Source organism: Echinops telfairi, unplaced genomic scaffold, assembly GCF_000313985.2.
Source record: "Echinops telfairi isolate 266 unplaced genomic scaffold, ASM31398v2 ScPeMD7_22;HRSCAF=79, whole genome shotgun sequence".
Classification (NCBI taxonomy): Eukaryota; Metazoa; Chordata; class Mammalia; order Afrosoricida; family Tenrecidae; genus Echinops; species Echinops telfairi.
Window position 1 is genome coordinate 2,697,297 of NW_022103919.1, and position 13,195 is coordinate 2,710,491.

At 53.9% G+C, this 13,195-nt stretch overlaps 1 protein-coding gene and 1 long non-coding RNA gene across 3 annotated transcripts in view; one reads left to right on the forward strand and one right to left on the reverse strand.

The window, feature by feature from the left end:
• Positions 1–2,434, forward strand: part of LOC123521512 — a 3,234-nt gene extending 800 nt beyond the window's left edge. Inside the window, exons 2-3 of the long non-coding RNA XR_006679938.1 lie at positions 199–287; positions 1,418–2,434. This is a non-coding gene — a long non-coding RNA (uncharacterized LOC123521512). The remainder of the gene's footprint in view (positions 1–198; positions 288–1,417) is intronic.
• The window catches only part of SH2D3C (SH2 domain containing 3C), a 30,764-nt gene that overhangs the window by 13,904 nt on the left and 3,665 nt on the right, over positions 1–13,195 (reverse strand). Inside the window, exons 1-2 of one of the 2 annotated variants that reach the window (XM_004713295.3) lie at positions 11,844–11,919; positions 3,333–3,372 (exon numbers count right to left, since the gene is read on the reverse strand). In XM_004713295.3, the coding sequence (XP_004713352.1) occupies positions 3,333–3,372; positions 11,844–11,887 (84 nt within the window). In that variant the 5' untranslated portion in view covers positions 11,888–11,919. Of the gene's footprint in view, positions 1–3,332; positions 3,373–11,843; positions 11,920–13,195 lie in introns of those variants that run through there. The other variant, XM_004713294.3, reaches the window with a different exon arrangement.

Genomic DNA, 13,195 nt, shown 5'->3' on the forward strand with positions numbered 1-13,195 from the left:
GGGGCGTCCTGTGGGGCGGTGGGATAGGGAGGGGTGGGGACCCCTGGACCGGCCAGAGTGGGCTTTCCTTTCCATTCGCTGCGCCCCTCACTGACCAGCAACGGGCAGAGTTTGGGATTAAATCGCTCCCGACGCTGAACAAACCCTGGTGTGTGTGTGTGTGACCAAATCCTTTTGTGGTCCCCCAACATCACCCAGAGCCTAACATTTCTCATCTGTGACGTGGAATCGGGGCTCTGCTGGGATCTCGGGATGGTGCCGACGTTCCTCGGACAGACCAGGAGACGGTAAGCTCACTGCTGACGGAAGGCCACTAGGATGGGTCGCTGGGCTTCCCCCAGGAACTAGCCCCACCCCCACCCCAATCTCTTCCACTGGAGCCCCAATTTCCTCATGTGGGAAGCCTCTCAGAGAAATGCAGCGACTACCTGAGATGACCTCATAGGATCTCAGGAGCGCCGGTTGGGATGGTTGGTGCATGCAGGTTGCCAGACATAAAGTACATCCTCAATATGCACAAGTTGTTGCTATCTACGCTGAGCCCTGGTGGTGTCGTGGTTGAGAGTTGGGGAGTGGGGCTGAGGTCCACATGGTTGGCAGTTCAAAACCACCAGCAGCTCCTCGGGAGAAAGACTGCTTTTCTACTCCTGTAAACAGTTACAGCTAGGAAACCCACACGGGGTCACTATGAGTCAGCATTGCCTCGATGGCAGTGAGCAAAAAGAAAGCAACAGTATCTACTGTCTGAGATTCTGGATTTTATCCACCCCCATCAAGCATCATAGGCTTTTCAATACAATAGGAGCGGTGTCTGAAACTCTTAAGTCTTCATGGAAACAGACAGCCTCATCTTTCTCCGGAGAAGGGGCTGGTGAATTTGAACTGCTGATCTTGTGGTTAGTAGTTTAATACCTAACCCACCGCAACCCCGGGGCTCCTGACTGTGCGTTGGTCTGGGCAGATTCTTCTCACAGACTGTGTGTGATCTCAGGCAGATCCAGCCACCATTGGAGGTCTCAAGGGGGTTTTGTTGTTGTTGTTCTTTCTTTTCTCTGTAACTACATATAAGCATGGAGCTTGGAATTTTAGAGGCTTGGAATTCTAGAATCTTTGCCTTCAAATCAAAAGGATTCACATCCTGATCCTAGAATCCTAGAGTTTGGGGTTCATCAAAGATGAGTACTTGAGGGCAAGGGTGGACTTTGGGGAACTGAGTGCTGATTCCAAATTCCATCTGAGGCCTAGTACTCAAACAAACAAGGACTTTGTCTTTTGGGGGGATGACTTGAATTCACTCCAGTGGTATTAGCTCTTTTATAATGTTTAGGGTTTTTTATTTAATGGTACCCATCTAGGGTCCTAAAAAGCATGTGATTAGCCATCTAAGATACAATGGTTGGTGTCTTTGCACCCACAGCCATGGCAGTGAGGAAAACCAAGTCTCAAGGAAGCCATTCGTCCGGAAGACTGCTGGCCCACATGAACCATGATCTCCTCTAGCCTGAGACCAGAAAAACTAGATGGTGCCTAGCTGCCTCTTCTGACCATTCTGATCCTGGTTAGGATGAGAGAAACATGTAGGCCCAAACTCAAATTCATACAAAAGACCAGACTTCCTGATCCAATAAGGGATGGGAGGAATCCTGGACAGTATGGCCTAAGTCACCTGCTAAGGTGGAGAAGAAGGCACTCCTAGAGGCCATCTCTCAACCAAAGAACAGACTGGTCTATGGCAGAAACAAGGAGCCCGAATGGCGCCGTGGGTTGTATTGGGCTGCTAAGGTTGATGGTTCAAAACCACTCCCTACTGCTTGGGAAACAGATGAGGCCGTCTGCTCCTATAATGATTTACAGTCGCGGAAACCCAATGGAGCAGTTCTACCCTGCTCTACTGGGTCACGATGCGTTAGGATCGACTCGACAGCAGTGGGTTTTGTTACGGAGTAAACAATAACGCCAGTGAGACAGGCGCTGCTAGGAACAGCCAAGTATACAAGACCAAAGGAGCAACAGCCATCAGCAAAGTTTCCCGTCTGTAAATTCGCATCAGAACACCTCCCATGCCCATTGGTAGGTGACAAAGTCACGGAAAGAGCTCAGTGTCCCTCCAGTGCCCAGCAGCCAGCAGCGAGCTCTGCATACAGGGTTGCTGCGTGCCCCAGTGCCCATTTCAGCTCATAACGACCTTTTACGACACAGTAGAACTGCCCCCTAGGCTGGAGTCTTTATGGAAACGATCAGGTCTTTCCCCACGAAGCCACTGGGGGGTGGGGGTGGTATTCCAAGTACTGATAGAAATTTCAGTTAGAAGCAAATTGTTTAAGCATGGTGCCGCCAAGGCTTCTTCTGTACCCGGCAGACCCTTGAAATGTGACAGGATTGAGAAATACAACTTTCCTCTAGTTCCTAAATGTTTCCTCCCCGCTCCCACTACCATGACTCGAATTCGATCTTGCAAGTCTGGCTAGACCAGAGGAGGTACACTGGTACAGATAGGAACTGGAAACACAGGGAATCCAGGACGGATGAGCCCTATAGGACCAGTGGTATGAGTGGCAAAACAGGGAGGGTAAAGGGAGAATGGGTAGGAAAGAGGGAACCGATCACATGGAAATGTGTGTGACCTCCTCCCTGGGGGACAGACAACTGAAAAGTGGGTGAAGGGAGATGTCGGACAGGGCAAGATATGACAAAATACCCATTTATAAACTATCAAGGGCTCATGCGGGAGGGGGGAGCGGGGAGGGAGGGGAAAAATGAGGACCTAATGTGGGGGGTTTAAGTGGAGAGAAAATGTTTTGAGAAACGATGTACAAATGCGCTTTACACAATTGATGTGTGTATGGATTCGGATAACAGTTGTATGAGCCCCTAATAAAATGTTAAAATAAAGAAAGAAAGAAAGAAAGAAATGTGACAGGATTATGGTGGTGATCAATGTTATTCCCAGACAACCTTTTCAACCTTCCCACTACCAAGGAAGCACCCGGCTTTCAATGAATGTGAGCCGGGCATGAGCTATTGATAGCTGTCAGTGAAAAACTCATCCCTCCCTACCTGCTCCCAAGTCCCAGCCTCCAGCACAAGGCAGGTGGGCAAGGACTGGGCAGGATTCGAGGGTCTCAGCTACTGTAGGTGGACACCTTGGGTGGAGTGGAGAGATCACAGGCTAGGGGACAGCCAGACCCCAGCACTGCCCAAGCCCTTAGACCCTCTCCTCTTGGGCACAAGCAGTGGGGTCTGCCTCCTTACAAGGTCTTCTTAAACAAAGTCCTGCCAAACACCAAACTCTGCAGTGTTGCCAGACCAAGCCCAACTCCAGCCCATCTTACCTTCACATAGTCCCCGCCGGCCTCTGGCTCCCCAGCAGCCCTGCAAGGAGAGAAGAGGTGTGAGTGTCCTCAGCCCAGCCGGTTCCCTGGCTGCCAGCCCCTGCCCACCTGCCCGGGGCCACTGCTGATCTTTTGGGTACTGCAGCTTCTCAGAGTCGGCGGGTCTAGGTGACCCCTGTTCCTCCATTCTCCAGCTGTGGGGCTCCTGGCAAGCCCTTCACATTCCCTCATCTGCAGAGTCATTGGAAGTTTCGTCAGGGGACGAGGATTTGGGGAACCAGTGAATGTGGGCTTCACGCTTCACCTGGCGCCTGCTTCCTGGATCACGTTCTTCACCTGCCTTCAGGGTTCCAGGCTCTCCTATTTTCCTTCTGCCTTCCAACTCCTCTTCCTCTCCCTGTTGCCGGAGGGCTCCAGGCTGCGGTTCAGTATTCCCAGAGCCCCGGGGGTGGAAGCCACCCTGCTTAGGGTGGCTGAGGAATGGTCCTCTGCCTGCAGAAGGGCTAGAATTGAAGCCAGGGAAGCCTGAGGGGTGGCTGCTGTCAGCCACCTTGTCTGTTCCCCGAGAATACACGCCAAACATATCTCATTCTTCTCCAGGTGTGTGGGTTCCGTGAGCTACCTCATATGGCACATGGTCTTCAAGGTCGTTGACTCACACAGCCTGCTCTTGCCCCTTGAGCCTGCCGTGTGTGTTGAAGACCGAAATGGCCATCCTCCTGGGCCCACGTGCCCGCCCCTACACTGTCTCCCCATCTCCATGGATGTCAGCTTCAGCCTTCTGATCACTCGGGCCAGAAGCCTCGTGGTCCTCCTTGCCTCCTCTCTCTCTCTCTCTCTCTCTTGGGCTCACCTTCCACATCCCACCCACCAGGAAGTCTCGCTGCTGTGCTTTCAAAGTAGATCCTGATCACTCCTCTCCAAGTGTCAGCCCGAGTCTGGGCCATCCCAGCTCCCCCTTGGAGCTCAGCAGGCTCCCTGCGTCTGCTCTCACAGGCACACCATGGCCAGCTGGCGAGCTGCCGCCAAACTGTGCCTAAGATCAAAGCCTGAGGGGTCACTCACGGCCCACACATCCCAACCTGCCAGGGGCTTCCAAGCTTTCCACGGCCTGCAAACGACCGGTCATGTGCCTGACCTGCCAAAGCGGCGTTGTTCTCCCCTGGTCAGGAACTGAGCTGTCGTTACTGTAGCACCATGACAGGCATACAGCATGTGGTGTGCTCCATGCGTAACAGCCTGCCATTCCCCAGCGCGTCCTGTTCATCCTTCCCCTAACCACGTTGGGCTTCCTTGATTCCCTTATTCCTGCCCCAGGCCCTTCCAACTTTAGGTTCCCCCTGTCTGGAATGCTTGGCACCCAGATGTCATTCCCTTCTCCCACCTCATTCAAACGCTATTCCAACTCACAGTTCCCCGTAAGAGCAAGGAAACTCAGATGGTTCCAGGACTGTAAGTCAGGCTGCCACCTCTTCTCTGGAGGGTTCGAACAGCCTATCAGTTAACAGTCATGCATTTAATCACTTCATTCAAGGCTCTGTGTCTTACCATTTCCTCTGAGAAGCTTTCTCGGGCCACCCTGCCTCTAATAGCCCCCTCTTCCTTACAAAAACGCCTGCTTTATTTTCTCTAATGTGCTTACCTGCACCTGGAATGACCACCACAGATCTATTTATGTACTGTTACCTGATGCCTCCATGAGACTTTGTCTCATCCACCATCAAACACCTAAGCACCAGGGACAGTGCCTGGTACACAGTTAAGAACCCAGTACATACTGCTTAAATGAATGCACGGACAGCAGACACTCAAGTGCTATTAACCACTATCAAGATCGATCATTCTGTCCAGGCTGGGGCCTGGTTCTCTAGCCAAGACAGCCCATAGTCTTCCCAGCTGCAAAACAGGGGAAGGGAGCTTAGAATGCTTGGGGAATTGCTTCTTTGAATACGGAAGCCCAATATTTAAGACCAAAGACAGTTGAGATAAAAAAAATAAATGAGTAAGGCATGTATTCTTAGCGCAGAATTCCACCTGGAAGCCCCCCAACTCCTGAGGCCAGGAGTTTTCCATTGAGAAGCTAGCTGACAGACTTCCCGGTTCTGACATCCAGGGTTATTGCTGCTCCCCTTCCCACCTGGGGAGCCCTTAGTGCCCCCTAACCACACCCCATCCAGCTGCTGCCCAGCTGAAGTGGGCTTCTCTCCGTGCAAGAGCTACGTGGTTGGGGTGGAGTGGGGACCCCTCCCTCTGCCCATCTCTACCTATTCTTCCCTGGTGGGGTGTCCTATCCCAGCGTTTCCGGCCATTTAGGCCAGGAAATCCTCCCAATGATGGGAACAGATTGGCCAGGGTCCTGGGATCGTCCCAGTACTTCCTCTGGCTTCCTGTCCACTTCCCTTTGGGCTCCCAGGAGCAGAAGCAGAGCCTTGGGGAAGGGTTGGCTGCAACAGAAATCAGGGTGGGGTGGGGTAAGCAGAGCACCCTACAATGCTTCCCCCTACAACTCTTTTTTAAAAAATCATTTTATTGGGGGTTCGTATAATTCCTATCACAATCCATACATACATCCATTGTGTCAAGCACATCTGTACATTTGTTGCCATCATCATTCTCCAAACATTTGCCTTTAAAATCGGCTGCTCATTTTTTCCCCCTACAACTCTTGGGGTGCTTTCTGAGACATGATATGATCGTGACCACCTACAAGCCACTGCGGTCATTCATCTGGACTACTGCCACTACCCCATCGCTGGCCTCCCTCCCCCCAAGCATGCTCCCTATAACCTGTTCTGGCCTCAGTAGCCAGAGCGGTTCTGTTCAAATGAAAGTCAGATGACATCCTTCCTCAGCTCAAAACCCACGGGGCGGTCCCAGTCTCACGCAGCCGAGGAAGAGCCGAAGTCCTCATAGCAGCCATGCACGCTGAGCCCTCACCGCCTCTCCATCCACCCCTTTCCCTTTTGCTGCTCCTGGCAGGCTGGACTTTTTGCTGTTAACTCCCCCCCTTCTTTACATTTTCTGTTTCCACTTTATAGCGACCTGATAGAACAGCGTGGAACTGTTTCTTAGGATTTCCGAGACGGTGAATCTTTACAGAAGCAGACTGCCCCCTCTTTCTCCCACAGAGCACTTGATGGCTTAGAACTTCCCACCTTTAGGTTAGCAGCTTGATGCTTAATCCACTAGTCACCAGGGCCCCAAACCACACCGCCATCAAGTCAATTCTGGCTCATAGTAGCCCTCTAAGACCAAGTAGAACTGTCCCTGGGGGTTTCTGAGACCTTAAATCTTTACCGTGAAAGCTCTGCCTATTCTCCCTTGTGGAGCGGCTGGTGGGTTTGAACCACTAACCTGATGGCTAGCAGCTCAATTCATAACCCACTCTGCCACCGAGCAACTCCATAAGTGCTTTTTGAACGAATGGCCACCACCATGGTCCCCTGACATTCTGAGGACAGAGTCTAGTCTTCTTGTCTTCGGCCCTCTGCGAGGGTCATCCCTCCCCCTCCATTTGCTCTGGCCACTGGCACGTCCTCCAGCCTCTGTGCAGGCTGTTCCCTCTGTCTGGGAATCTTCTCTCTCCCTTGTGACCACGCCTACTCGGCCTTCAGATCTCAATACTCCATTTGCTGGGAGAGTTCTAGGAAATTCTCCCTATCCTCATGATGATCAAGTCCAGAAACCAACGCCTCAGCTGTTAAAAACTCAGCTCCATGTATCCCTTATTTTCTGGACTTTGCCTCTAAAATTAATGGTAAAATCAATTAATAAATAGTGGTGACAGTTCAGCTCAATCAGTCCCTTTAATCAGCCACATTAATTATTTAAATAGTCAACCCCTTTAATTATATGTGTTCGCTGATTCGTTCTGATGTGATACCATTTATTGCATACATTTGCTTAATTAATTGGATTAATGAGCGGTAATTAGAACCCATTAGCCTTGCTTTCCCCGGTGCATATTTAAATCTCAGCTTTACCTTCAGGGTCTCGATCCTGGCCCAGAAAGAAGGGGTGGGCTTCCTAGAGGAGAAGGTGAGGCTGAATCCCACTTTGGGGTTCATGCAGGCTGAAGCCTGCGGCCTACCTGTCCTCTGTCTCCAACTTGGTTCCCCTTAGACTTCACAGTCTGGCCGTGCAGCTTTCATGGGAGACCTCCCCATCCCAACAGAGCGCCCCAAAGCTCTTCCCCCTGCTTCTCAGTTCTCCCTCTGCTCTCCCACAGGCTTCCCTCTCTGAGGCTCAACTTCCCCATCCGGGAAGTGGGCATCCCAGGCTTCCAAAACCCCATGGGAAATTTCGTTTAAGTCCGTTTCTCCACAAACTTTTTGAAGGCCTGCCATATTACAACCATCTCCCCAGATAGGCTGGAAGGAGGGAGTACTGGGTTCCCTAACCTGTGTGGGCTTTTCCTCGATAACCCTAGCATCCCACCCCTCCAAGAAGATTCCTATCCTGCCCTTCAGGGGCTGATGCTTCCTCGCTTCCTTCACCCACTCAGCAGAGAAACTCCCCGAGCCTACTCTGAATTTGAGAAAAAGCTGGGCTAGAGAGCCTTGCCTTTCCAGAGACAGAGCCTATGGAACTCCCTGCGGGGAGGGCTCTTGGCTTTCACCCCTGTCCTGCTCACCCCCTTTAAGCTGGGTCCCCCTTGTCCGGGAGACATCCCTGTTCACTCTCCACCTGCTAGGCCTCAGCCTTCCTGCTGGAGTGAGCTGGTCAGCAGGAAGGAGCTCCAGAAACTGCATCCTGTGAGGAGCGGGCAGGGCAGGGTGCTGGCTCAAACCCTCCGGGGAAGAGCATTTCCTGAGTGCCAGCTGAATGGCTGATATCTTCAAGCCCCACTCCAGAGAGGGGACGACGACCTACGACTGGCCCAAGGGCACGAAGCTGCGCCCCCAGGTTGGCCTGATGTCAGGGTCCATGCTCTGCTCCTTGGTGTGGGGGCACCCCAAGAAAATGGGCCCTGCTTCTACGTAGGGATGTGGGGGAGAAGCTGGGGAGGGGAATGCCAAGAGCAGGAAGACCCCCGGCCGGGAACCAATGACAAGGAGAGGAAGTGGAGTCGGTGACCAGAAACAGAGAAGAGACCCTCTGGGACTCTGGAGAGAGCCCTCGGCTGGGAAGCAGCCTCCCCTGGTGCGGCCCCAGATCCTTCTAGAACTTGGAGGTGGGGCTAACCCCAGGGGCAGCTCCTACTAGTGGGGGCTTCTTTTAGACCCCAAACTCACTGCCAGAGAGTCAGTGCTGACCAGCGACCCCCTGTGGGTTTCTGAGAGGTAACTCTTTACGGGAGTAGAAAGCTCAGTCTTTCTCCCTTAGAGCTGCCTGTGGTTTCGAACTGCCGAGCGTGCAGATTGCAGTCCAACATGGAACCACTGCACCACCAGGGAACCGCCTTGGGTACATTTTCCATCTGCTGCATCCCATCCGGTCCTCACAGCCACCATGTGAGGCTGGTGCATCACTGACCCCAATTTAGAGATGGGAAAACCAAGGCTTCCAGAGGAGGGGGCACACAGAGCATGCGTAGGTGTACCCTAGCTCTGTCCTCCTCAGCCCTCAGCCCACACAGGTGAAAGAGGCAGCTCCAGGACCAGGCCAACAGGGTCCCTTCAAATTTGGGGGCCCGAGTGGCTCCAACTGAGGAGAAAAACTAGTACACACCCCACACACCCCACCCCCGCCCAAGTCTGCTCAGTTCCCACAGCCCAAGGCATCCAGGGGTCTTGGGGACTGTGAGAAAGTCTTCACAGGAAATGAGAGCCAGGAGCAGCTGGCCCCCTCTGAAGACAAGGACCAGCTGCCTGGAGCCTGGGAAGACTGAACGGCCCGAGCCCACCACAGCCCCCTCCCCTGGTGGGTAATCGCTACCAGATGCCCAGCAGCCGACGTCACTCTGTGGGGCCGAGAGGGTCGTGGGACTCTGGGGAGAGTTGGGAGTCTTGGACCAGTGTCAACATTCCAGAAAAAATGGGAGGGGGCCTCCGAGCCTGTTCCTAGCGCCTTGTAGCAGGGCTGGAGCAGAGGCAACACAAGGTGGCTCCCCACCCCACCCCACCACCCAACTCCTTTTTGGTGACCCTCATTTCCAAGTTCCAGTTTCCTTCCAAACAGCTAGACAGCCCCTGGGGAGGGGCCTGAGTCTCTTGTGGGAGACAGAGCACCTGTGGGCGAGACACCTGGGTGTGAACAGAATTGGATTCAGATTCTCCCAAAAGGAGAGGTCTCTTCAAACCTAAGTCGGAGCAGGACTCTAGTCTCACCCTGAGGAGAAGCCGGGGCCTTGCCGGGCCTTCCAGGCCCACATTATCTGAGTCCATTTCTTCTCTGTGCTCGCTCCTATCCACCACCTACTCTCGACAGTTCCTTAAGCACACCAAGGATGCCCCACCTCAGTGCCTTGGCACATGCTGTTGCTCAGCCTGGCACACACATCCTCAGACAGCAAAGAGGATTTATTCACTCCTCTCCTTTGTCCTGGTGGTGTGGTGTGTGTGGCAGGCTCCAACGTAAAGGTCAGCAGTTTGAAACCACCAGTCACACGGCAGGAGAAAGACAAGGCTCTCTGCTCCTGCAGAGGGAGAGTCTTGGAATCCCACAGGGGCAGCTCTACCCTGTCTCATAGGGTTGCTACGCGTTGGCATCGACTCGGTGGCAGTGGATTTGGTTTTTCTCCTTTGCCCCAGGGTCACTTTCCCGTGGAGTCTCTTTCCCCTGGCTTACTTTCCGAAAGAGCCCCACCAGCCACTCTCGTCCTGGCACGACCCACCCCTCCATTTACTCTGCATTTGTTGCTCCGTGGGCTCTCTCCCTTCTAGTTGCCTATATCCTGCTCATCATCTGTCTCCTCCACACTGGGATGGGGCCCCCACGAGGGCAGGGTTTTGTATGCCGTGCTTACAGCTGTCTCCCCAGGGCCTAGAATGGTGTCTGGGGCATACATAGCTGCATCTCTTTGGGATGAAATTCCAGGTCACTTATGTAATATCAAGCCAGTTGCTAACATCACAAAACACCAATGACTTCATCTGCGAGTGGGGCCCCTATCCCCTCCTTCCCAGACAGTTAGGGGAAGTGGATCGAAGTAATGGTAGGAAAAGCTTTGAGATTTTTAACACGCAGAAGGTTATGAGTTTGGATGTGGAAGTGGGACAAGTGGGATCAGATTCAGGCTCTGGCACTCAATTGCTCTGTGGCCCCAGGAAAGTCCCTTCCCCTCTCTGAGCCTCAGTTTCCTCACTGGTAGTGGCCCCCACCTCACAGGAGTGGCCAGGGGCCATGTGTCAGGCAGTGCATTCTGGGTAGGGCTGGCCATCTGGGAGGGAGGACAAGATCATCTCTGGAATGAGCCCTGCTCCCTGTAGGGGTACAACTTGAGGGGCCTCCCTTCCCTCTCTGGGTTTCTGAGTCCTCCTTTGTAGCACAGACTGGCAGGAAGTCTGAGGGTGGCTCTTACCATTTCCTAAGAAGGCTGAGGGAGCTTGAAGGGCAGGGGGCTCAAGGGGGGGGGGGGAATGCTCTCATTTTTCGGAGCTAAAGGCCCTTTATCCTTGTGCTGTTGGCCCCTCCTCTTTCCCTCTTCCTCCCCCTCCCCATCCCCCATGACCTCATCAGGGAGTGGGGCACCAGGAAACTTCTGCAGCTTCACCTCTTCCCCTTCCTTCCTCTAACTCCAGGTGTACCCTGCTTCCCAGGGGATAGGGAGGATGACATCATCTCCCTCAGCTTGGGTGGCTCCCTGAGTGGCCACTAGGGTGACCTCTCAGGTCATCAGGAAAGGGGACCCCCATTCTTGCTCAGTGGGGATTCTCCCAAAGCCCTCTTCCCCAAGCTGGCTGGATGGTCAGAGACCATTCCAACCCCTTTGGAAGCTGAGGACACTGAGTGCAGGCTGGGGCAGGACAAGGATGAGATGAGGCCATTCCAGGGAGCAGGGCTGAGGCTCAGGGGCTCCTGGAAGTGCCTGGCTTGGTGGGCAGGTGAGACCCTGGGTCTCTAGGCCTGCTAAGCCAACCACTCTCAAGGTTCCTGGACACTCGGGGTGACAGAGGGTGGGACAGTCTCTCCATCAGCATAGTCAGCGGTCAGCTCCAGGTCAGTGGCTCTCCCAGCCCCGGCTCAAGAGGGGAGAAGGTCTGAGTTGGGTCCTCGGCTTGGCCTGCTCAAGGTTCCTCCAGGCTGGCTTCTCATAGGCCCTGACCCTGCGCAAGGAAGCAGTGCTGCCCAGGCACTGACCATACAGACTTTCAGCAACTGGGTCAAACTGACCACTCATCTATAAAATGGGAATGGTGATAGTACCTCTCCTAGGGCCGTTGCCAATAGACCAGCTAATGTCCAGTGGGCACCAGAGCAGGACTCGGCCCGAGTTACATTCAAAGAAATACGGCTTAGAAAACTCACCCATGCTCAACTGGTCCCTGGGTTTGTCAGTTGTCCTCGGGAGTCTGATTCCCCCCTCAGACCATTCCCTCGGGCTCTCTTTCGGCCCGACTGGTCACTTACCCTCGGGGCCTCAGCGTGGGGCATCTCCTGCCCACGGCAGTCATGATTTCCCCGCGGTCGCCGCCAGCAGCACCGGGGACCTCCTCAGCCGGGCGGCTCCCGCCTTTCTCTGGCCACCCGGTTTCGGAGTGTGAGCCCGGCTCCTGGGGGTGTGGCCCTGTCTTCAGGCCACGCCCACAACACGCCCCTCTGCCGGTTTCCGCTCTACCGCCCGTCACTCAGCAGAGAAAGCCGCGCCTCGAACACGCCCCTCTGCCTCCATGTGGCTCCGCCCACAACCCGTGGGCACAGTCCACGGCAGGAAAGCCACACCCCCAAACCATAAACCCTCACACGCGCACTCCCACCTCGCTCCGCCCCGCCGCAAGTTTGCAGGGACGTCGGTGGGCGGGGCATGAGGAGACACGCCCCTCCTTCCTGCCCCGCCCCGCCCCGCTCGCTCCAGGATGTAGGCGTTCCTGGGTGGGCGGAACTCCCCGTGCACGTCTCAGACGTGGGGTGACCTCAGATAGATCGCTCTAAAATTTAGAGTCTAAATGCACAAGTTTTACTCCTTCACGCCCAGATGCGCCAGATTCTGGAGGGAAGAATCCTTGGTGGCGCAGTAAGCTAAGCATTGGGTTGGGAGCTCTTTGAACCAACCAGCTTGCTACTCTAATGATGGTGAGTCTCAGAAACACCAAGGAGCAGTTGTACTGGGCCCTACAGGGTGGCTGTGAATCGGAATCAACTCCATGGCAGCGGGTTTTGAGTTTGGCAGGAGAAAGGCAACTGGAGTAGTCAGGGCACCTGGGATGTGGGGAAGCATTGGTTTTCTTAATCAGCATTCTCATGTACTGAGCTTTTCGGCCTGCCAGGCACCATGTGAGGATTTGGATGTATATTATCCTTGGATCTTCTTCACCACAGCTCTACGAGATAGTTGATACTAGTATGCCTCTTTTCCATATGAGGAGACTGAGGCTCAGCGAGAAGTTACTGAATGGGAGCTATTGCCACATTATCGCAATTTGTATTTGCCCATGAACATAACTCATCTAGATTTGAAATGTGTCCCTTCAGAAAGAGAGGCTGGAGCCCTAAGCGTGGATACCTGTGAATGAGCTCTTGTTCGGAAACAAGGCCTCGGAAGATGTGGTCAGTTAGGTTCACACGAGATCAGACTGGAGTTGGGTTCTATCCCAATAGGAGTGATGTCTTCACGCAATAAGAGGGAGATAGAGGAAGGAGTCTGAGCAATATTGCAACGGGAAGCCGGAAGAGAGACATCGGCTAGTCTCCCCCTCAGATTGCACACAGCCATCAACGCGACTGATAGCCTGATTACACTCGCACACAGCCATCAACGCGAC